Below are 23,957 nucleotides of genomic sequence, written 5' to 3'. Positions count from 1 at the left end.
TTGGCTTCAGGTACAGCATCAGGACAATGCAAAAGGAGAAATGAACAGCCTGTTCTAACATGCCAAAAAAATTCAGTGATAATGGAATCCACAGGAACTAACAGATATTCAACTTCTTACATCTAACCTAAAACTTCTGTAATCACTATATTCTACTGAAAGGGGGTAAAAACTTAATAAGCTTTTAAATACTTTTGAAAACAAAGATCTATATAGAGAATACATGCATATAAATTGAGCACATCAGTTGATGAATTCCTCTTTGGTAAACCTTTTCTCGCTTCCAAATTCATCTGGATGATGTCAAACATTAAAGTTCCTGAAACCAGCTTTGGCCAACTTTGTGGATCTTGAGTATTTTATAGAACCAAACTAAAGAAGGGCAAGGCCGGGCACAGTGGCTCATGCCTGTAATCCCAGGACTTTGGGAGGCCGAGGCGGGTGGATCACCTGAGGTCGGGAGTTTGAGACCAGCCTGACCAACATGGAAAAACCCTGTCTCTACTAAAACTACAAAATTAGCCAGGCGTAGGATTACATGCCTATAATCCCAACTACTCGGGAGGCCGAGGCAGGAGAATCGCTTGAACCTGGGAGGCAGAGGTTGTGGTGAGCCGAGGTCATGCCATTGCACTCCAGCCTGGGCAAAAAGAGTGAAACTCTGTCTCAAAAGAAGAAGAAGGAAAAAAAAAAATGGCAAATATAATCTAAGGATATGAAATGCAGGAGCATGATGACCTTAATAGATGACCGTTCTTTTCACTAAAAAAGCGTCTACTTCATTTCCAAGTTTTGAATGAACAAATCTTAGGATACTTAAAGAAAACTTAAGGGCAGCCTGGTATTATAGAACAGGCATTGTCTGAGAAAGAAATCTGGAGACCAGGTTGTGAATCCAGCTCTCCCAACAAATCACTGGTGGCATGACCTCGAGTATGCAAAAACTCGTAACTCCTCTGCCCTTCACTTTCTCAACTACAGCATCATAGGGTTGGACTGAAGGATTTCAAAGCCCCTTCTTGCTATAAAACTCTAAGATTCAAATACCTAAAAAGCTGCTACTTGGAAGGAGGAACATATTTATCCTAGGTAGACTGAGAGGTCAAACTCCAGGCAGAAATTACAAAGATCAATTTTAACTAAAGCTATCAAAGAAAAGAAGTAGTAATGGCTTGCATTTATAAGGCAGGAAGGTCCCCCTACTAGAAAAGTACAAGCGAAAGGAGCAAGACCACTTGCCAGGAAGACATGCCAAGAAGGGAAGCGTAGCACCAGTTTGGGAGCCTAGACTGAATGTCCTCTAGCCTTCCGTCTCTCAAGTTCTCCTATTCTCTGGTGACAAATTCCAGACATGTATAAAACTTAAGGTAGGCCAGGTGCGGTGGCTCATGCCTGTAATCCCAGCACTTTGGAAGACCAAGGCAGGCAGATCACTTGAGGCCAGGAGTTCAAGACCAGCCTGGCCAACATGGTGAAACTCCATCTCCACAAAAAAAAAAAAAAAATAGAAAAATTGGGCAGGTGTGGTGGTGAGTGCCTGTAATCCCAGCTACTCAGGAGGCTGAGGCACAAGAATCACTTGAACCCAGGAGGTGGAGGTTGCAGTGAACCAAGATTGCGCCATTGCACTCCAGCCTGGGCAGTGGAGTGAGACTTCATCTCAAAAACAAAAACGAAAAAACAAACAAAACAAAACCCCTTAAGGAAGACAGAGGGGAATGGGTAGGACTTGGCCGCAGTATCATGTTGCTATTCCTAGAAGCATCAGAAGATACAAGATCAGGCTGGGTGCAGTGGCTCACGCCTGTAATCCTAGCAGTTTGGGAGGCCGAGACGGGTGGATCACGGGGTCAGGAGTTCGAGACCAGCCTGGCCAACATGGTGAAACCCCATCTCTACTAAAATTAGCCGGGCATGGTGGTGCGCGCCTGTAATCCCAGCTACTCAGGAGGCTGAAGCAGGAGAATCGCTTGAAACCGGAAGGCAGAGGTTGCAGTGAGCCGAGATTGTGCCATTGCACTCCAGCCTGGGCAACAGAGTGCGTGCCCAAAGAGGCTCAGGCCCTAACACACAGACGAGAGGGTAGCTGACAAAATCTCTGAAAGGGACAATGTTAGTCCTTAAACATGCCAGGCATGTTCCTGACATGGGAGCTTTATGTTTGCTGTTCTTTCCAGCTGGGACAATTGTTCTCCTAGATTCCCTCCATAATTAAATAAATATTATTGAGCACCTACTACATGCTACTACATTCTTCCAGATGGAGGGATACAGCAGGGAGCAACATCAAACACACACAAATCCCATTCATTTGGCTTGCTCACTAAAGCCTCCACTCAAATGTTGCTTCCTCAATGAGGCATTCTTTAACCTCCCTATCTATAACAGCCTCCTCCCTAGTCTATTCCCTTTCATTTTTTTGTGTCAGAGCACCTAGCACTAAAACCGCCCAAACAAGAATGTAAGCTCCATGAAAGTGGGCATTTGTCTGGTTCACCACTGTAGCTGGTGTTTGGAACCCTGCCTGGCAACAGTAGAAGCTCCCTTAACAGTTGAAGGAACGATCAGTTGGCTGGCTGCTGCCGGGTGCACCGCCAAACTACGTTGGAAGTTGGTGGCACTGGCTGAGAAAGGCTGGGCGGCGTCAGATAAGGACTCCCTTTTTTTCCTTTTTTCTTTCTATTTAAAAATACACTTCTACTCAATGTGGGCAAGAGTAGTTGACTTCTGAAAATTAATCAAAAAAGGGAAAACCTTTTAAACAGAAGCAGTAAAATAGCTTTCCAAATACTCCTCATTTGTGCTGTCAGCTTCAGCTTGGTCTTGGCTGGATAAAGGTCAGATGAATAAGCTAGAGTCACAGTCAGAATCAACACCACCCAAGAGAATTCCTGAATGCATTCCTGTTTGGTACCTCAGGCCAAACCACAGCCTGGCATTCAGACACACTGGGAACATCCACAGTGCTCCCATTACCAAAGTTTAGACTTACACTGTTTCTCTTAAGCCTTTGTTAAGCCAAAACACGGAAAGTATGTTTTGGGCTAATCATGTACTTCATGAACTACTCTATATTCTTCCTGTGGTGACAGATGCCACAAAAGGAACACATTTCCAATTTTTGTCTTCAGGCCTCTTACAAACCAGCATGTTAACTTCAAAATTAGCTAAGACTATGTAAGCAAAATAACTTCCTCAGTACCTATCCACATGCTGTTACCGTGTTGTATTAACATCTGGAATTAAAACAGAAGCCAACCTAAGTAACTTCTAATGACATGGAATGCTTTCCCAGATGCTTCTCTAAGATTCCAACGTGCTTGTAAAGCCACCAAACCATCTCAGACCTGCATAATCAACTGTCCTTGTTCCCACTCCCAGTGTGAACATTGTTCTAATACATACGGTTTTAAGGATTTCAACTGCTCTTCCACACTTCCAGATTTGTAATCAATTACATCATCTGCCCCAAGCTTCCTTACAAGTCCACTGGCATCTTGAGAGCAAACTGCTGTCACATGAGCATCCCATGCTTTCATTACCTGCCCCCCACAAAAAAGAAGAAAAGAATAAAAAAGGGAGAGATTAGAAAAATCGACTGCATTGAAAAAAAACAAATCACTGGCACCATGTATACATATATCAGACTAATCTCTAGAGAACTTTAAGTACATCATCTTAACCAGAACTATAGGAAGCCATCTGTCAGAGACTAGTAAAAATGATTAAACTTTTGTTCAGTAAAAAAATCCCAAGAAAGAGATCTCATTTTCCCTACATGAGACAGCCAGCCACCTTATTGTCATGAAGTTATAACTAATCCACTTAGAGAGGGACTCAGTGCCTCACCAGTAACAGAAAAGACAGGAGTTGAAAGCCTCAAATTTGCCAGGCATGGTGGCTCATGCCTGTAATCCCAGCACTTTGGAAGGCCGAGGCAGGTGGATCACCTCAGGTTAGGAGTTCGAGACTAGCCTGGCCAACATGGTGAAACTACGTCTCTACTAAAAAATACAAAAAACTAGCTGGATATGGTAGTGGGCGGGCACCTACAATCCCAGCTGCTTAGGAGGCTGAGGCAGGAAAATCGCTTGAACCCCAGAGGCGGAGGTTGCAGTGAGCTGAGATAGCACTATCGCACTCCAGCCTGGGGGACAAGAGCAAGACTTCATCTCAATGAAACATGACTATTTAAAATGTATCCAGAACATTAAAATGCCACATATCTTCATTTGCATCTCTAATAAGTGTTAACACAATATTGAATCAGAAAGTGTGTCAAAGTAACGAGCTATTAAGTAATAGGTAATATATGAAAAGGTTCTCTTAAAAAGAAGGGGAAGAAACTATAATCATTTTTTCTTAAAAACTTGGATCAGGTCCTCTCCCTTGGAGTAAGAAAACCTAAATAAATGTTACTCAGGTTTTAAAATGCAGATGCCTTATATTTTAAAATAATAAAGAATAACTAGATTTAAATTAAAAGGAGAGCTAAATTCTAATGTTCAGAATTAAGTATCCAGAAAGCATCCTGCTCCAAAATTGCTAAAATTCTTTTCTATAATGTTAATTTCATAGACTTAAAAGGGGGCTATTTTCAGCTACTTTGAGAATAGCCACTTGAAGTTTACAAAGAAATATTTGTGCAGATAATTTTAGATCATAAGAAATCACTTGTTTTCTCAATCCTGTCCTAAGTATCAATTTCCTGAGCTTCCTTAATATAAGATGCAAAGACTCACTAGAATACAAGGGATCTGTGTTTGTCTTCACTATTGAATCCTCACTTCATGGCACACAAAGGTGCTCAGTAAATTTCTGTTAAATACAAAATATAAATAAAGGGTTTTTAACTTATTCATAATGTTACTCAATTTCTCACTTTTAAAAAAGCAACATTGACCAAAGACTTATATATCCTGAAAAACTGTGGGGAATTGAAATATTTAGGAGTGATATGATATACAATTTATTGTTCATGGGCTGCAGAGACACTTGAGTGTAATGATACGTTGCTTTTCACAGAAAGTCCCAAATCAAATTCAAAGATGTGAAGAATATAACCCAAGATGAATATAGCTCATTCATTGTGACCATCCTTTCTCTAATACCTACATGAAAAAAAGAAAACTATTGAGGAAAAAGAAAAGTATGTTCTAAGCACCTACATTTAATACATGTTTTTCTTTAAACAGTATTAAATCCTCAGGAAGAATCTGTCACATGTTGAAACAGGTTTTTTACCTCAAATTTCTAGTTTTTCCCCTCAAATTTTTAGTTTTTCCTTTCCCATTTAGAACCATTTATTATCTTTGAACATTATGAAAATGTTTTAAAAACAGTTTTACTTAATAAAAATTTTTCATGTAATATAAAACACAACTATAGAAAACACCTATAGGCCGGGTGTGGTGGCTCATGCCTGTAATCGCAGCACTTTGGGAGGCTGAGGTGGGTGGATCACTTGAGCTCAGGAGTCTGAGACCCGCCTAGGCAACATAGTGAGACCCCGTCTCTACTAAAAATACAAAAAATTAGATGGGCCTGGTGGCACATGCCTGTGGTCCCAGCTACTCAGGAGGCTGAAGTGGGAGGATCACTTGAGCTGGCCGGGGAGGAGGTTGCAGTAAGCCAAGGTTGTATCACTGTACTCCAGCCTGGGTGGCAGAGTAAGATTCTGTCTCAAAAAAAAAAAAAGAAAGAAAGAAAGAAAGAAAACAGCTATAGGGTGAACATCACCCAGATAAAGCAGCAGCATGCTGGAAGCCATTCCAAAAATTCTCCTATGTGCCCCAAACCACAGAAGCCCCTCCTACCCTTTCCCAAAATCATTATCTTGATTTTTATAGTAATCACCTCCTTGCATTTCAAAAAGTTTTATCACCCAACAATGCATTCTCTAGACATTATAGTCTTATGCATTCTTAAAATGTGGTATCTTTTAAATCTCTTTTTTTATAATTTTTTTTGGGTTTTTGTGGTTTTTTATTTGAGACATAGTCTCATTCTGTTGCACAGGCTGGAGTGCAGTGGCGTGATCTCAGCTCACTGCAACCTCCACCTCCCAAGTTCAAGTGATTCTCCTGCCCTCAGCCTCCCAAGTAGCTGGCACTACAGGCATGTCACACCACGCCTGGCTAATTTTTGCATTTTTAGTAGAGATGGGATTTCACCAGGTTGGTCAGGCTGGTCTTGAACTCCTCACGTGATCCACCTGCCTTGGCCTCCCAAAGTGCTGGGATTACAGGTGTAAGCCACTGTGCCCAGCCTTAAGTCTCTTTTAAATCATAAGCTCCTGTTCTATCCCTTTGCTTTCTTATAATTTATCTGTGGAAGAATCTAGGCCATTTGAGCTGTAGAGTTTCCCACAGTCTGGAATTTCTGACTGCACACCCACGGGACAGTTCCACACGTTGTTTTGTCCTCTGTATTTTCTGCAACTTGGCAGATGGATCTGGAGACTAGATCTGATTCCATTTCAATCCCTTTAGCAAAACTATGAACAGTGTCTGGCAAAACTAGAGGAGGCACATCATGTCTGCTTGAGGCTCTCTTTATTATCTTAGCAACTGTCAATGCTTAATACCTATATCTGCTTATTGGTGGTTGCGAAATAGTAATCTTCTAATTCTAATTCTTTTTATTTAAGTAGTTGGAATATTTTCTTTCTTTTTTTTTTTTTTGGCGGGGGGGATGGAGTCTCACTCTGTCCCAGGCTAGAGTACAGTGGCGTGATCTCTGCTCACTGCAATCTCTGCCTCCCAGGTTCAAGCAATTATCCTGCCTCAGCCTCCCAAGTAGCTGGGATTACAGGTGCCCACCACCACGGCCGGCTAATTCTTGTGTAGAGACAGGATTTTGCCATGTGGGCCAGGCTGGTCTCAAACTGTTGACCTCAGGTGATCTGCCCGCCTTGGCATCCCAAAGTGCTGAGATTACAGGCATGAGCCACTGCGTCCAGCCTGAATACTTTCACAGAATAACACTGCCCCTCATATCACTGCCCCTCACATATTATTTGGCCTGCTCAATTATACAGTTCATGTAGGAAAGACAAGACAAATGCTTAACTGTTTTTATCAGTTTATAAGATAAATTGGTTCCCTATCAAATACCAAGTGAACTCTTTTGAAAAAAGTATCATGAACTCATGGATTCAAATATATTTAAAAGGTTTCAACCCATTGTAATGGTCATTATTATTACTGATGGTCAAATTGTTACATCTTTGGGCATTTCTTCAAGTTAGCTCTTGAGTCTTTTGACATGACCTGACTAATCTTTGATAGCTTCCTTGCTATTTAATGTATTCCAGGTTAATTCTTATATATTTGTGCCCTAGATCTGAAATCAGCTACTTCTCTAAGAAGCCCTGCCTTGTTTTAGTGAGAAATGATATTTCAAGTGATGGCTTTACATACACACATACACAAAATATCTCTTGAGTTCATATTGATACTTCCAATTCTAATTTGAGACTAATAAATCCCAGCACTTTGGGAGGCTGAGGCAGGAAGGTTGCTTGAGGCCAGGAATTCAAGACCAGCCCAGGCAACACAGCAAGACCCCATCGCTGCAAAAACATGAAAAAATTAGCTGGGTATGGCGGCATGTGCCTGTAGTTCCACCTACTCAAGAGTCTGAGGTGAGGATCACTGAGCCCAGGAGGTTGAGGTTGCGGTGAGCTGTGATGATGTCACTGCATCCCAGCCTGGATGACAGAGCAAGACACTGCCTCAAAAACAATAACAACTATTGCACTATATTTACCTTGTCAGAGCATATGGCTGCTCCTATACTCTCTCCTTCTAAGCCCTCATTTAGTTTTGTTCTACAGGTAACTGCATTGAACATTTACCACTAGTCCTTAAAATGTCTTCATAGTCATTCCTAGTCAGAAGCTCATTATCTAGTAGATTGGTCAGAAAAGGATCAGAAGAACAATATTCCCCAAGTTCTTGATGTTGATAACAGTCTGTATGTGTCCATACCTGAAGGCCTGTTTTGTTGTATAAAAGATTCTTGGCGCACTCTTCCTTGAGTATCTTAAATATGTTACTCCATTTTTTTCTGCCAAAAGTGTTACTGACAAAAAGTCTCATGATAGTCTAATTTTATTTCTCTTATAAGTCACGTCATCTTTTTTTCTTATATGGACACATAAGTAGCATATGTGCTATTTTGTCTAGATTTCCAAAGGATCTTATTTCTTTTTTCTTTAAAGGCCAGTAATTTCACTGTAATTTTTCTTCATATTTTTATTAGTAATTTTCCTTAGTGTTGCTCAATCTGGGTCCATGTTCTTAGAAAAGTGATGTGGCTATTCAATACGTATTTTCAAATCATTTAATTTCAGGACGCTAGGAAAGTTTCTTTGTTTCTTTAATTATTATTTTAGTATGGGTTCAGTTCCCTTGCTTTGGTTTTCCCCTTCGAGGACTCCTACTATCCATATATCAATTTTCTTTGCCTGTCATCAATATTTGGTACTTTCTCTTGAATCTGTTTTTAATCTTTTTTTTTTTTTTTGAGATAGGTCTCTCTCTATCCAGGCTGAAGTGCAGTGGCATGATCACAGCTCACTGCAGCCTCGACCTCCTGGGCTCAAGTGATCCTCACACCTCAGCCTCTCCATAGCTGGGATTACAGGTATGAGCCACCATGCCCAGCTAGTTTTTGTATTTTTATTAGAGACGAGGTTTTGCCATGTTGCCCAGGCTGGTCCTGAATCGCTGAGCTCAAGCAATCTGCCCTCCTTGGCCTCCCAAAGTGCTGAGATTACAGGGTGAGCCACTGTGCCCAGCCTATCTTTTTGTTTCTTTTGTAATTTAAATTTTTTTCTGCATTTTGTTTCTATTAAGGAAGCATTATGTGTTGTGTTTACTTGCTATTGAGTTCCTCTTAATTTAGTCTTCTATTACTAAATGATTTTTTCATTCAGTTTTACTTTTTTCCTGAGTTTTTCCAATTCTGATTTATTTTGTTTTTTCACATTTTATATTATATTTTTTAATATCTTTTAACTTGCTTTGAAAAAGTAGGTGACATTTCAGGCTGTTTTGTAGGCATGTATTCTGATGTGCTTTCATTATAGGGTATGTTATTCTATACCTTATTTTCCCTTTCCTTATAATAGCTTTGTATGGGATTTAACCTTGATGCTTTTCTGTTACTTTTTAATTTTATTAAAATTTTTTGTTGCGAAATATAACACACATAAAAGCATATGGAATATACATATATAGCTTTACACATTATTACAAAGCAAATATTATTATAACCATTATTCAAAATTAAGAACTAGAATACCACCTGTGCCCGAAGCCTCCCAATTAAAACTTCAACTCCCTTAAAAAAGTAACTACTAACTACAATAACGCTTTTTGCTTTTTTTCTTTTTTTTAGAAGTTTTGCTAAGTAGACACCCCCCTTAAACACTATTGCTTAGTTTCACCTGTTCTTGAATGTCATTAAATGGAACCATATAGGATGTACTCTTGCATCTGATTTCTTTTACTCAACATTCAGTTGTGATATTCATCCACTTCACTGTGTGCGATTATAGTTTTTTCATGACTGTATAATATGCCAGTGTAAGAATATACCACAATTTACTTACTCATTTTACTGTTGATGGACATTTGGGTTTTTCTAGTTGGGGAATTTTAATAGGAATAGCCCTGCTCTGAAATTCTGGTACATATCTTTTGGTAAACATGCTTGTGTATCTATCTATAGGTTATAATCCTAAAATAGGAATTCTTGTGTGGTCCTTTTTTTGTTTTTTTTTTTTTTTTTTTTTTTTGAGACGGAGTCTCACGCTGTTGCCCAGGCTGGAGTGCAGTGGCGCGATCTCGGCTCACTGCAAGCTCCGCCTCCCGGGTTCCCGCCATTCTCCTGCCTCAGCCTCCTGAGTAGCTGGGACTACAGGCGCCCGCCACCGCGCCCGGCTAATTTTTTGTATTTAAGAAATTTTACAATTTATATTCACATTTAATAGATGCCAAATGGTTAAGTGGCTGTATCAATTTATGCTCTAACCGTGTATGATATTTCTCTTTGCTTTTTGCCTCTCTCCCTCTTTTTCCTTTCTTCTATTTACTTATGCATTCAACTCATATTTACTGAGCCTCTGGATTGGATCCTGGTTATCAAATGATGAATTAAAAGAAGTTAAAGTGTACATACCAGGAATCCTCGTCTCCTTCACCCAGTTCAGTCAACAAACAGACAGGAAGCCCCCAGCACCATCTGGGTTCTCAAAAAGTCTAAGTTGGGTCTGGGATGGTCTATAACACCCAAACCTCTCTCCTGGAAAGTAATGTGGCAGAGCCTCTGAGGCTACTCGCTGCCCCCTAATGGGGAAAAGGCTCTCTCTCCTCATCCTGAGAGAGGCTTAATCAAGCTCCCTCTTCTAGGAGCCAGTCAGTTACACATCTGACCACAATAGGAGCAGCCACTGGGCCCCATCATGTTCCTGGAGGCTTGGGGAACTTTTGGTTTGTTTTGTCTTATTTGAGGTAAAATTCATATACATCACCATTTTCACAATTTTAAAGTATTTAAAGTATACTGTAGTCTCTAGTACACTCACAATGTTGTGCAACCATCACCACTAATTCCAGAATATTTTAATCGCCCCAAGAATAAGCCTCGTGCTTATTAAGTAGTCATTCCCCACTCCCTTCTCCATCCACCCCCAGCCCCTGACAACCACGAATCTGCTTTCTGTCTCTGTGGATTTGCCTATTCTAGACATATGATATAAATGGAATCATACAATATGTAGGACCTTTTGTTTCTGGATTTTTCTCACTTAACCATGTTTGGAAGATTCATCCATGTTGTATCAGGCATCAATATTTTATTCTTTTCTATGGCTGAATAATATTCCATTGTATGTCTATACCACATTTTGTTTATCCATTCATCAATTGATAGACATTAGAGTTATTTCCACTTTTTTTCCACTATTATGAATAATACTGCTATGAATATTCATAAATAAGATTAGGCTTAAATGTATGTTTCCATTTCTCTTGGGTATATACCTAAGGATGGAATTGCTGGATCACATGGTAATTCTATGTTTAACATTTTGAGGACCCAACAAACTCTCCCACAATGTCTGTACCATTTTAACTTCCCACCCGCAATGAATGAGTGTTCTAATTTATTTACATCTTTGCTAATATTTTTTATTTTCTGTATCTGCTTTTTATTATAAGACACAGTATCTCACTGTGGTTTGGATTTGCATTTCCCTAATGAATAAATATATTGACCATCCTTACACGGACTTACTGGCCACTTGTATGTATTCTTTGGAGAAATGTCAATTCAAGTTCTTCACTACTTAAAAATTGTGCTGTCTTTTTCTTGTTGAGTTATAAGAGTTCTTTATATATTCTGGATACTAGACTTTTATCAGATAAATGATATGTAAATATTTTCTTCCATTCTGTGGGTTGTCTTTTCACTTTCTTGATAGTGCCCTTTGGCGTATAAAAGTTTTTTAATTTTGGCCGGGCGCGGTGGCTCAAGCCTGTAATCCCAGCACTTTGGGAGGCCGAGACAGGCGGATCATAAGGTCAGGAGATCGAGACCATCCTGGCTAACATGGTGAAACCCTGTCTCTACTAAAAATACAAAAAAAAAAAAATTAGCCAGGCGTGGTGGCGGGCGCCTGTAGTCCCAGCTACTCAGGAGGCTGAGGCAGGAGAATGGCGTAAACCCGGGAGGTGGAGCTTGCAGCGAGCTGAGATCCGGCCGCTGCACTCCAGCCTGGGTGACAGAGCGAGACTCCGTCTCAAAAAATAAAAATAAAAAATAAATAAATAAATAAAGTTTTCTAATTTTGATGAAGTACAATTTACTTTTTTCTTTGGTTGCTTGTGCTTTGGGTGTCCTATCTAAAACTCTGTTGCCAAATCTACAATCATGAAGGTTTTCTCTTATGTTTCGTTCTAAGACTTTTTTCCCTTTCCCTGCCTACTCTTCTAAGAGTTTTATGGTTTTAGTTCTTATGTTTAGATCTTTGATCCATTTTGAGGTTTTTTGTTTGTTTTTGTTTTTTGAGACAGAGTTTCACTCATCACCCAGGCTGGAGTGCATGATCTAGGCTCACTGAAACCTCCGCCTCCTGGGTTCAAGCAATTCTCCTGCCTCAGCCTCCTGAGTAACTGGAATTACAGGCACACGCCACCATGTCCAACTAATTTTTGTATTTTTAGTAGAGACAGGGTTTCACCATGTTGTCCAGGCTGTTCTTGAACTCCTGACCTCAAGTGATCCACCCACCTTGGCCTCCCAAAGTATAGGGATAACAGGTGTGAACCACCATGCCTGATCTTGAGGGGTTTTTTTTTTTTAATACAATGTGAGGTAGGGGCTCAACTTCATTCTTTTACATGTGGATATCTAGTTGTTCCAGCAGTATTTGCTGGAAGAACTATTCTTTCCCCCATTTAATGGTCTTGCCATTCTTGTCAGAATCAATTGACCACAAAGGTACGGGTTTATTTCTGGATGCTCAATTCTATTCCATTGATCTATAAGTCCACCCTTATGTTTTGATTAAGGGTGTAGCTCTGTAGTAAGTTTGAAATCAGCAAGTGTGAGTCCTCCAACTTTATTCTTTTTCAAGATTGTTTGGCTGTTTGGGGTCCCCTGTGATCCCATATGCCTTTTAGGATCCACTTGTCCATTTATGAAAAGCAAAAAGCAGTTGGCATTTTGATAGGGATTGCACTGAATCTATAAATCACTTTGGGGGAGTATTGCCATCTTAACGGTATTTTGGCGACTGTATTTCTACATACATTTTAGAATCAGCTTACTGATTTCTACATTTTGCATGCTTTTTAGCCTGCAACAATTTTGATTGGAAACTAGTATTGGTTTTTGACATTGGCTGTTTCCTACTAAATTGCTAACTTCCATCTACCCATGGCATTGCCCATGGTCTTCCTTTTTAAAAGCTTTCCTACATCTGTTATCAAGGACATCCACACACCCACTCATATGAAACTACTAGAAAGCTTAATGCTTCCTTCTACATTAGAATATTTTCCTTACAGTGAGCTATGATTGTGCCACTGCACTCCAGCCTGGATGACACAGCAAGACTCCATCTCTAAAAAATAATTTTTTAAATAAAAAAGAGAATATTTTCCTCTTACAGAACAAGCTGAAATTACAGTACATTTACCAGATCTACCTTTTTCTCAGCTTTTAAGGAGAAATAATTTATCTTAATTTATAAATTCATGCAAACAAAATCCTCCTATTCACAAGATTAAAAAATGGTTTTACCTGTATAGCAAAAGTACCAACTCCGCCTGAAGCGCCTAAGATTAGAACACTGCAATGCAAAGGAAACCACAGCTAATGAGAATCTAAAGCAGATATAATTGGATAAATGTTTTCAACATATAACTGGTTGATGATAAAATGATAAATAATTCTAAAAGAAAATAAAGTTATTACACTTCCCAAGATATACTACACAAGGATTTTTATTTTAGGTTCACCAAGAAACTGTAGTTGCTTAAAATTAGACAATCTATGAGCTCTGTACCAAGAATATCAAATACCGAAAATACCAATAATTTGTTGGCTTAAGATAGCTCAGATGGTCCTTTGTAACATCTGCTTGTAATTTTTCCAGGCTAAAATTATTAGAGCTTCCTCTATGAGAGGGAGATTTGGGGCCCTTTTTAGTTTGTTATGCTTAGCTGTTCTCTAAGAAAAATCACATTCCTGACTACATTCTCACCAAAGCGAAATAAACATCTTTTGTTCAGACATGTCAAGTTCATCAACTTTCATAAATGAAAATCAATTCCCATCCTCGATATGGCTTCCTGTTAAAGCAGAGGAATGTGTCCAGCCAGCACAACCATCCTCATACCGCATGTTCTTACCATGGTAACTCACGATAGCCCTGAAGACCAAGGTGCTAAGCCTGGATCAGTCAGGGCAGGAGGGATGTGGCGGGACAAGGGTGAAGGGGTGAGGGGTAGGGTAAGGGATGATGAACTCTTTGAAATTGTGAATTTCCTAAAACAACACGTAAAATTTGTGTGATTATGCATATGCTTATTGACAAGGAAGGGAATCTAGACCTATCATCCATTTCCCAAAGAAGTGTGCAATCCAAAAGAGAATCACCGGTCAAAAAACTGCTTTCCACGCTCTTACATTTTATTCGTAAATTAACGTAGAGCTTCAGAGAATTGCCTACTTGGACTGGATGGTTTCAAGTCCCAGAAAATTGTTTGCACTGTACTTCGGTGTCATGCTACTGATCAAGGTTGAGGAACATTATAAAAAGTGATTGTTTGATATCTGATACTGTATTAGCTAAGGGGATATTGTTGACAGAATTCATGAGAATTCTTTTTATGACAGCTTACAAAAAAACATTTTTCTGAACACTAAGTGGTGGTAGTATGTGTCCTATTTAACGTCACCATAAATTGAGTAACTGCTAGTGTGGGTCCCTACTGCCTTGGCTGCTGGAAAGTGCAGGAATTCTGCCACCTATCTCTAGCAAGTACACCAAGTCTTGGAACATGCACTCTATCTATAACCTTAACCCTAGTTTCATTTCATTTTTTTTTTCTATCTTGCCCAAATCACAGAAGGCTGTTTGTCACCCTTATTTATAGCTTAAAAGTTACTACTAAAATTTCTGAGCCAGTTGTTCCCTTTGAAATTAAAACCATGAAATGTAATTAAGACAAGTCTCCTTGCAAATTGTGTTCCTTCTAGAAGGGTTTATAATTTCCAAAATTATAAAGACTAGAAGAAATTGTAAAGATCCTGTTGGGGCTCAGAAAGCAATACCCCAGAGTATGTCACTTTGACATGCTGAGTATTTTGAGGTAAAGAAGCAACCTCAGAACGAAGCTCTCTCTGATCTCTCACCATCCCGGCCACGGTCTTTCATCCCTTTGTCTCTCCTGAAGTGCAAAGGGAGGATTTTTCTGAAGTTCCCTCAGAAGGAATGCTATTTTCTTGGGCCCCCTCCCTATAATCTCACCAAACACAGAAGATTAACTCACATGAAAGAAGACTAGGTGCCACACCCACAGCCCAGATGAATTTTGTCCTAGGCTACTGTCTGTTCTTTGGGCCCATTCATCTCCTCTCAAAATAATTTACTCTTCCTCTAAAAATGCCTATATACTCCCCTTCCCTCCACCCTATGAAGAGGGTATTTAGGCATCACCAATTTGGCCCTTCTTTGAGGTTCATAACTTGTGTGATTTCCGTGCACCTACACATTATTACCTGCCCAGGTCTGCTGCCACCAACACTGACAGTGACCCCGCCCCTCAATAGTAAAGCTGCCACCAGCCACGCATGCAGTGCAGAGAGGACCAGTTCCCCCGGGGCCCACAACCACCACTGCTGGCCCTCATGCACACTGACCAGAGTCCTGAGGACTAGTCCACCCAAAGCCTGCCATCCACACCAGCAGCAGGAATGCTATGTAGCTGCATGTGTCACCTAGTGACCTGAGGACCAGACTGCCCAGCATTCCTATGTCCAATAAAAGGGCCCAAGAGGCCAAGCGTGGTGGCTCATGCCTGTAATCCCAGCACATTGGGAGGCTGAGGCAGGCAGATCATGACGTCAAGAAATCGAGACCATTCTGGCCAACATGGTGAAACCCCGTCTCTATTAAAATACAAAAATTAGCTGGGCTTGGTGGCGCACACCTGTAGTCCCAGAAGGCTGAGGTAGGAGAATCACTTGAACCCAGAAGGTGGAGGCTGCAGTGAGCTGAGATAGCACCATTGCACTCCAGCCTGGTGACAGAGTGAGATCCTGTCTAAAAAAAAAAAAAAAATTGCCTAACAGCCTCCACAAACTAAAGCGTAAGCCACTGAGAAATTCAGACACCACTGATAGTGATCACAGCCAAAGAAATCATACAAAGACGCTGGGTGCAGTGGCTCATGCCTGTAATCCCAACACTTTGGGAGGCCGAGGCGGGCAGATCACGAGGTCAGGAGATCGAGACCATCCTGGCTAACCATCCTGGCTAACACGGTGAAATCCCGTCTCTACTAAAAAAATACAAAAAAAAATTAGCCAGGAGTGGTGGCAGGTGCCTGTAGTCCCAGCTACTCGGGAGGCTGAGGCAGGAGGATGGTGTGAACCTGGGAGGCAGAGGTTGCAGTGAGCTGAGATTGCACCACTGCACTCCAGCCTGGGCGACAGAGCGAGACTCTGTCTCAAAAAGAAAAAAAAAAAAGAAAGAAAGAAAAAAAGGAAATCATACAGAGACTACACTACTGTGCTCACCCAGGAACAAAGCCAAAGCACTCTACTCAAACAACACAATAGATACATCTACAGGAAAAAGTACTGGAAGTACAAGCCAGAGCAATCAGGGAAGAGAAAGAAACAAAAGGCATCCAAATTGGAAAAGAGGATGTCAAATTGTCCCTCTTTGCAGATGACATGATCTTACATATAGAAAAAACAAAAGACCCCACCAAAAACTTCTTAGAATTGATAAACAGATTCATTAAAGTAACACAATACAAAATCAACATACAAAAATCAGTAGCAGCCCGGAGCAGTGGCTCACACCTGTAATCCCAACACTTCGGGAGGCTGAGGCAGGCAGATCGCTTGAGTCCAGGAGTTCAAGACCAGCCTGGCCAACAAAGCAAAACCCATCTCTACTAAATACAAAAATAGCTGGGCATGGTGGCACATGCCTGTAGTCCTAGCTATTTGGGAGGCTGAGGTGGAAGGATCACTTGAGCCCAGGAAGGCGGAGGTTGCAGTGAGCCAAGATCATGCACTGCCCTCCAGCCTGGGTGACAGAACAAAACTCTGTCTCCAAAAAGAAATTTTTTTAAATAAATAAATATAAATAAAAATTTAAAAATTAGTAGCATTGCTACATACCAACAATGAACTAGCTGTAAAAGAAATCAATTTCATTTACAATAACTACCAAAAAACCACTTAGGAATAAATTTAACCAAGGAGGTGGAAGATTTATATAATGAAAACTAGAAACACTGATAAAAGAAATCAAAAAGGGCTGGGCACCGTGGCTCACACCTCTAATCCCAGCACTTTGGGAGGCCAAGCAGGGGAGGACCGCTTGAGCTCAGGAGTTCAAGACCAGCCTATCTCAAAAAAATACATATAAATTAAATAAATAGAAGAGAACACAAAAAAATGGACATCCTATGCTCATGGATTGGAAAAATAAATGTTGCTAAAATGACCAAACCACCCAAAGCAATCTACAGACTTTATTCAAGCCTTATCAAAATATCAATGACATTCTTCACAGAAATTTTTTTAAATCCTAAAATTTGCATGGAACCACAAAAGACCCTGAATAACCAAAAGAATACGTGCAAAAATAAAAAAGCAGGAGGCATCACCTTACCTGACTTCAAACTATACCACAAAGCTACAGTAACCAAAACAACATGGTACTGGTATAAAAACAGACACATAGACCAATGGAACAGAATAAAGAACCCAGAAATAAATCCACCTATTTATAGCCAGCTGATTTACGACAAAGGTAACAAGAACTTATGTTGGGGAGATGACAATTTCTTCAATAAATGGTGCTGGGAAAATTGGATATCCATATGCAGAAAAATGGAAACTAGATGCCCATCTCTCACCATATATAAAAACCCACTCAAAATGAATTAAAGACTTAAACATAAGACCTAAAACAAAACTATTAGAAGAAAGCATATAGGAATACAGACAACAATGATATAGGTAAGACTTCAAAAGCACAGGCAGCAAAAACATTAATAGGACTATATCAAATTAAAAAGCTCTGTACAGCAAATGAAATAACCAACGAAGAGACAACCTGTAGAATGGGAGAAAGTATATTCAAACTCTACAACCAACAAGGGACTACTACCCAGAATATATAAGGAACTCAAAAAACTCAACAACAACAAAAAACTAGTAATCCAATTAAAAACGTTCAAAGGATCTGAACAAACATTTATCAAAAAGAGAAAAATGATCAAGCATAGGGAAAAAAAAATGGTGTACATCACTAATAATCAGGGAAATGCAAATTAAAACCACAATGAGATCTCTCACCCTAGTTAGAATGGCTACTACCAAAAAGACAAAAAACAGGGCTTGCTTAGGCAGCACATATACTAAAATTGGAATGACACAAAGACAAGCATGGTCCCTGAGCAAGAATGACATGCAAATTTGTGAAGTGTTTCATATAGAAAAAAGACAAAAAATAAATAAATATCGGAAAAGATGCAGAGAAAAGGGGACTCTTATACATCTTTGGTGGGAATATAAGTTAGTATAGCCAGTATGGAAAACGGTATGAAGCTTTCTCTAAAAGTAAAATTACCCTAAGATCCAGCAATCCTACCACTGAGTATTTATCCAGAGGAAGGAGAATCAGTAATATCAAAGAGATATCTGCACTCCCATGTTTAATACAACACTGTTTGCAATAGCCAAGATATGGAATCAACTTAAATGTTCATTAACAGATAAACAGATAAAGAAAATGTGGTACATATACACAATGTAATACTATTCAGCCATAAAAAAGAAAGAATGAAATTCTGTCATTCGTGGCAACAGGGATAAGCCTGGAGGACATTATGTTAAGTGAAATAAGTCAGGTATAAGAAGATAAATGCCACGTTTTCACTCAAGGGGGAACTAGACAAGCTTGAGGTAACAGAAGCAGAGTAGAACTGTGGTGTATCAGTCGCTGAGAAGGGTAGCAGGGAGGGAAGAACAGGGTGAGGTCTGTCAACAAATACAAAATTACAGCTAGAGAGGAAGAATAAGTTCTAGTACTCTACAGCACTACAGGGTGAATATAATTAATAATAATTTATTGTATACTTTCAAAAAACTCAAAAAGAGGATTTTTAATGTTCCCAACACAAAGAAATAATCAATGTTTGACTTGAAGGATATGCTGATTCTTCTGATTTGATCACTACACACGGTATCCATGTACTGAAATATCACACTACACCCATAAATGTGTACGATTATTACATATCAACTAATATTAAAAGGAAATAAATAAATGTGTATAACTTTTCTCCTCTTAATCTATTATCAGTTTATTTCAGCAGACTCAGTTATAGAACCTTCAGAGGGCAGAGGTAAAGTACCTTTTGCCCTGATAATTTAAACATAGCTTTAGTACTTTCCGAATGAGGGAAAAAAGTATTAAAAGTGCTTCACAAATACATCCAAAAATTAATTCCCCCATGAAATATTTCACCCTCTTACTTTTGTCCATTCTTATAGAAGTGTCGCTAGTCAAATTCTCATTTAAATTCCTCACAGTGTGTTACCTGCACTCTCCAACTTTTCCTGAATGGAAACTCTCACTATTTCCTGAATGGAACTCTCCTCCTCTGACACCCTGTTCCTCTCATTCTTCCCCCTACATTGCACACACACTGGCCCATTCCTCCAGACTCTAGAATGCTATAATTACTTGCTGAGGTCTCCCTTCCCTTGAAGGCCCAAGTCCCAGTTTTCCTCAGCAATACCCTTAAAATAGCCTGGAACCTGTTATCTGTGCCATACATCCTATTTCCCAACCTATTCTGCAAGCTCATAAGGTCAGAGACCTCATATTATGCCCTCCACTGGCCACAGTGCCCTGGATGTAGCAGATGCCTGATCAAAGTTTCTTGACTTTCAAAATCATCCATAGCCAGATGCAGTGGCTTACGCCTGTAATCCAGCACTTTGGGAGGCTGAGGCAGGAGGATTGAGCCCGGGAGTTGAAGATCAGCCTGGGCAACATCATGAGATCACATCTCTACAAAAAATAAAAAATAAATTATCTAGGTATGGTGGTGCTGAGGTGGAAGGATGGCTTGAGCCCAGGAGTTTGAGGCTGCAGTGAGCTATGATTGTGCCACTGTACTCTAGCCTGGGTGACAGAGTGAGACCTCGTCTCTAAAAAAAGAAAAAAAGAAATCATCCAATCACCATTATGTCCTACAATCAAAGCAACAATTGCTACTACCTCAAGTGAGGGGATCGCCTGGCTACTTGAAAGACTGCATTAAAGTTTCTTCCAGTAAAGAAAAGCTTGAAAATAATTTCTAATTCTCTCTCTGTGAATGCTGGATACTAAATATAATGGCTACTTCAGGATCCAACTGCCAAATACATCTCCGACCTCATTATTGTCAGTTCATCTCTTCCCCATAATTCTTGATCCAAAGCAACTTCATTCCCTCAAATAAGAAAGCAAAACTGTTTTCACAGCTGGGCTTAGCAGGAGTGGTTCTGCAATAGCAGCTTCAGTTCCTTGTGCTGCCACCTGATGGCGACCCCAAGCCAAAAGCAGCAAGGAGCAGGCCCAATGAATGCAGCGCTGTTAGGTTATCAAGAAGCCCGAGGACTCCGCATTTTGTGCAGGTTCAAACATATCTTTATTCAAAGTCCCCAAAAGGCCAGTAGGTAAAATAAATTCTCCTTTTTTTGAGATGGAGTCTCGTTCTGTCAGCCAGGCTGGAGTGCAGTGGCACAATCTGGGCTTACTACAACCTCCGCCTCCCAGGTTCAAGTGATTCTCCTGACTCAGCCTCCCAAGTAGCTGGAACTACAGGTGCCCACCACCACACCTGGCTAATTTTTTTGTGTGTATTTAGTAGAGACGGGGTTTCACCATGTTGGCCAGGCTGATCTCAAACTCCTGACCTCAGGTGATCCGCCCGCCTCAGCCTCCCAAAGTGCTAGGATTATAGGCGTGAGCCACCGCGCCTGGTGGCAAAATAAATTTTCATGCCAACAATAAGCTGGTTGGTCTTCTAAGGTCTGAAGTCTTGTGGCTGAACTAAATATTCTTGTTGTATTCGTCACAGCACGTTCAATGCAAAGGGAAGCTACTGCTGTTGCTGACCTCCCAGTGGCCCTTCGCTTAAGTCCTACAGAGTGGGAATACTTTTTACCTAGCTTGCTGTAATGGCCACATTATATATTTGAATCTCATTGAAGTAGAAGCCTATTTGTGATAGTGAAGAAACGTGTGCTGTATTTGTTGGTTTATATAAAGTGCGCAGAAATACTCTACTTGAAAAAAGCACTGTTATTCAAAATTGCCAAGGTTTTTAATTGCATGCCTCCATTACTTCTTAAGTACACACACAGAGCCTCTTTGGAAGTCAGAGGGGATTGTACTAGTGACAGATATTTTTTAAATATGGGGAAAACATGAATAAGTATTATACTACTTAGGCATTCTTAAACCCTAAAATCTAACTTGCTCTGTCCTTTCTGCCTAATCTCTGAATTCTCCCTAAACATACATTAAGGCACTGAAGCAACGTTGGCTTCTTTCCCATGACTGAGTCACTTTTTATTTGGCATTTGGGCACCTAAGTCCTCTACAATCACAGTTTTCAGTATTGTAATCTTATGAGGTAAGGCACCAACACCTTAGCTGCCTTACAAAAACAACAACAACAAAACATGAAACACGCTACAAAACTTAATCTGAATAAGCGGAAAAATAGTTACAAAACAAATCAACCAAAGGAGACCAAGATAGCCTAGATTTGTGTGTCCTCTTCTTCTAAGACTCTGTAATTCATGTTGACATTCCCCAATTTACAGAAGAGTTTGTGTGTGAATTAAATGTTTAGAAAGTTAAACACATTTTCCCAAGAAAACAAAGCTATTTATATATCTTGGTAAGGTGGCCAGGGTAAGCCATTTATGAAGGTTAGTTAACCCATAATCGATGAAGAACTTTATACACAGGATAACAATGGCTTTGTTATCTGAAGTGTATTCAGAATTTCAACCGGGGTACTGGGAATGTATCCCCCCAAATGGGATAGGCAGTGGGAACCATCCCAAATCACTGGTTCCTTCAATCATATGCAGAAGCAGATAGAGGGAAGAAATGCATGTGATAGGCTGGGCGCAGTGGCTCACGCCTGTAATCCCAGCACTTTGGGAGGCCAAGGCAGGTGGATCACCTGAGGCCAGGTGTTCAAGACCAGTCTGGCCAACATGGTGAAACCCATCTCTACTAAAAATACAAAAATTAGCCAGGCGTGGTGGTGGGCACCTGTAATCCCAGCTACTCAGGAGGCTGAGGCAGGAGAATCATCTGAACCCAAGAGGCAGAGGTTGCAGAGAGCCGAGATCACAACACTGCACTCCAGCCTGGGCGACAGAACAAGACTCAGTCTTACAAAAAAAAAAAAAAAAGAAAAGAAATGCTATGATGGGTGACAATAGAACGTAAGACAGAGAGAAGTAGTGTGGTCAGAGAAGGATTTACTCATGGAGCCAACGAAGCTGAAGTCCTTCACTTACACAAGGCGCAAAGAGGAGCCCTAGCAATATATTTACATAGACATATGTTTTTGTAAAATTTGTAAAAGATATGCTAACCACAATCAGTTAAGATTGGTCTTTTTTCACTCTTACTCATTAGTCTGGCTTTCTTGTCAGGTGATACTAGATCTGGCTAAAGGGAAGTTGATTGGAAATACACTTGTTTGAGGTTTAGTAGAAAATACTGATGTGGTTCGTAGTCACTTCTGTGTAGAGTTAAGTTATTCCTAGGTGTCTTAGTTTAAGAAACGCCTTCCAGGAATTTCTTCCTACCTCTCACTAACTAAGTCAACTCACCTAAGCAACATGACATTTCCTTAAGGCTGTGTATCACTGCGCCCAGCACAGGGTCATGTGAGTAGTGAAGGAGAAAGTTAAACAAGGTTTGAAATGTACAAAGCCAGAAGCTAGTCTGTGGAAAATTCTTCCAATTAAAAAAATGTAAGAATTTACAAGACAACACTATATGGAAGAGGTTAACAACAAACTAGTTAATCACGATTGTCCATTAAAATACAATAGTATTTTAGGCTTATTCACTACACAAGAAAACGTGAAATGCCTTGAAATCTGTAAACCAAAAATAAAATTCTAAGGCCCCAGCCACCTGAATGGACTCTTCTTCTTGGCCAAGGACATTGCCTGAAAATCTAGTTCTGCTCATGATGGGAGAGGAGGTTGCAGGCCTCATTATACCCCTGCAGCATTAACATCAACACAGACCTTCAATCTGCTAGGAAATATTTACAGTCTATTCTCTCTAAAGCCAGCTACTTAGAGGTTTCATCTGCATGATAAAACCTAGGTCTCTACAACCCCTTATCTGAACCCAGACATTCCATTCTACTTATAATAAATATTTCAACCAACTGCCAATCAGAAATTTTTAAAATCTACCTATCACCTGGAAGCCCACCCCTCTTCAACAGGTCTCACCCTTCAAGATCAGACCAATGTAAATCTTATGTGTATTGATGGATGTACTGTCTTCCAAAAATATATAAAAGCAAGCTGCACCCTGACCACCTTGGGTGCATGTCATCCTGAGGCTGTGTCACAGGTGTGCCCTTAACCTTGGCAAAATAAACTTTCTAAATTGACTGAGACCTGTCTCAGATATTTTGGGTTCACAAATCTTATAGCTCATATATAAAAGGAACTTGGAAGTTACTGTTCCAAATTTGACAACAATCTTACATTTTACTTGACATGAACAATAATGAGTAGTGCTGTGGAAGGTGAGAGAGCAGGGTTTATGAACAATGTCAGATTTTGGCGTAGGGTAAACCACAATTAACTGACATTAGGATTACAGAGGAAGAGTTAGGGTGGTAGTTGGTAAGTCTTGTTTTGCTCAAGTTGAGTTTGAGATATAAAGAGAACATCTAACTGGAATTCAGTAAGAGGATAGAGTTAGAAATACAGATCTGCAAGTTACCAAACTATAAGGAGAAGCTGGGAGTAGATGAGATAACCTTGAGAAACAAAAAGGAAGAATAGAGTGGAACACTGGGAAAACAGCACATTTAAAGGGCTGGAGGAAGAAGTGGGGGCTTCTAAAAATGACAAGAAATGGTCAA

General features: G+C 40.1%; 1 protein-coding gene and 1 pseudogene across 1 annotated transcript in view; one reads left to right on the top strand and one right to left on the bottom strand.

The window, feature by feature from the left end:
* Nucleotides 1–23,957, bottom strand: part of LOC105478772 (reticulon 4 interacting protein 1) — a 54,879-nt gene that overhangs the window by 16,021 nt on the left and 14,901 nt on the right. Inside the window, exons 5-6 of the mRNA XM_011736403.2 lie at nucleotides 13,315–13,363; nucleotides 3,406–3,542 (exon numbers count right to left, since the gene is read on the bottom strand). Of these exons, the coding sequence (XP_011734705.2) occupies nucleotides 3,406–3,542; nucleotides 13,315–13,363 (186 nt within the window). The remainder of the gene's footprint in view (nucleotides 1–3,405; nucleotides 3,543–13,314; nucleotides 13,364–23,957) is intronic.
* Nucleotides 18,160–18,259, top strand: LOC112426093 (U6 spliceosomal RNA; annotated as a pseudogene).

This window comes from Macaca nemestrina, chromosome 5, assembly GCF_043159975.1.
Source record: "Macaca nemestrina isolate mMacNem1 chromosome 5, mMacNem.hap1, whole genome shotgun sequence".
In the NCBI taxonomy this organism is placed as follows: Eukaryota; Metazoa; Chordata; class Mammalia; order Primates; family Cercopithecidae; genus Macaca; species Macaca nemestrina.
The sequence above is the reverse complement of the archived record's forward strand: the minus strand, read 5'-3'. Positions and strand labels throughout refer to the sequence as shown.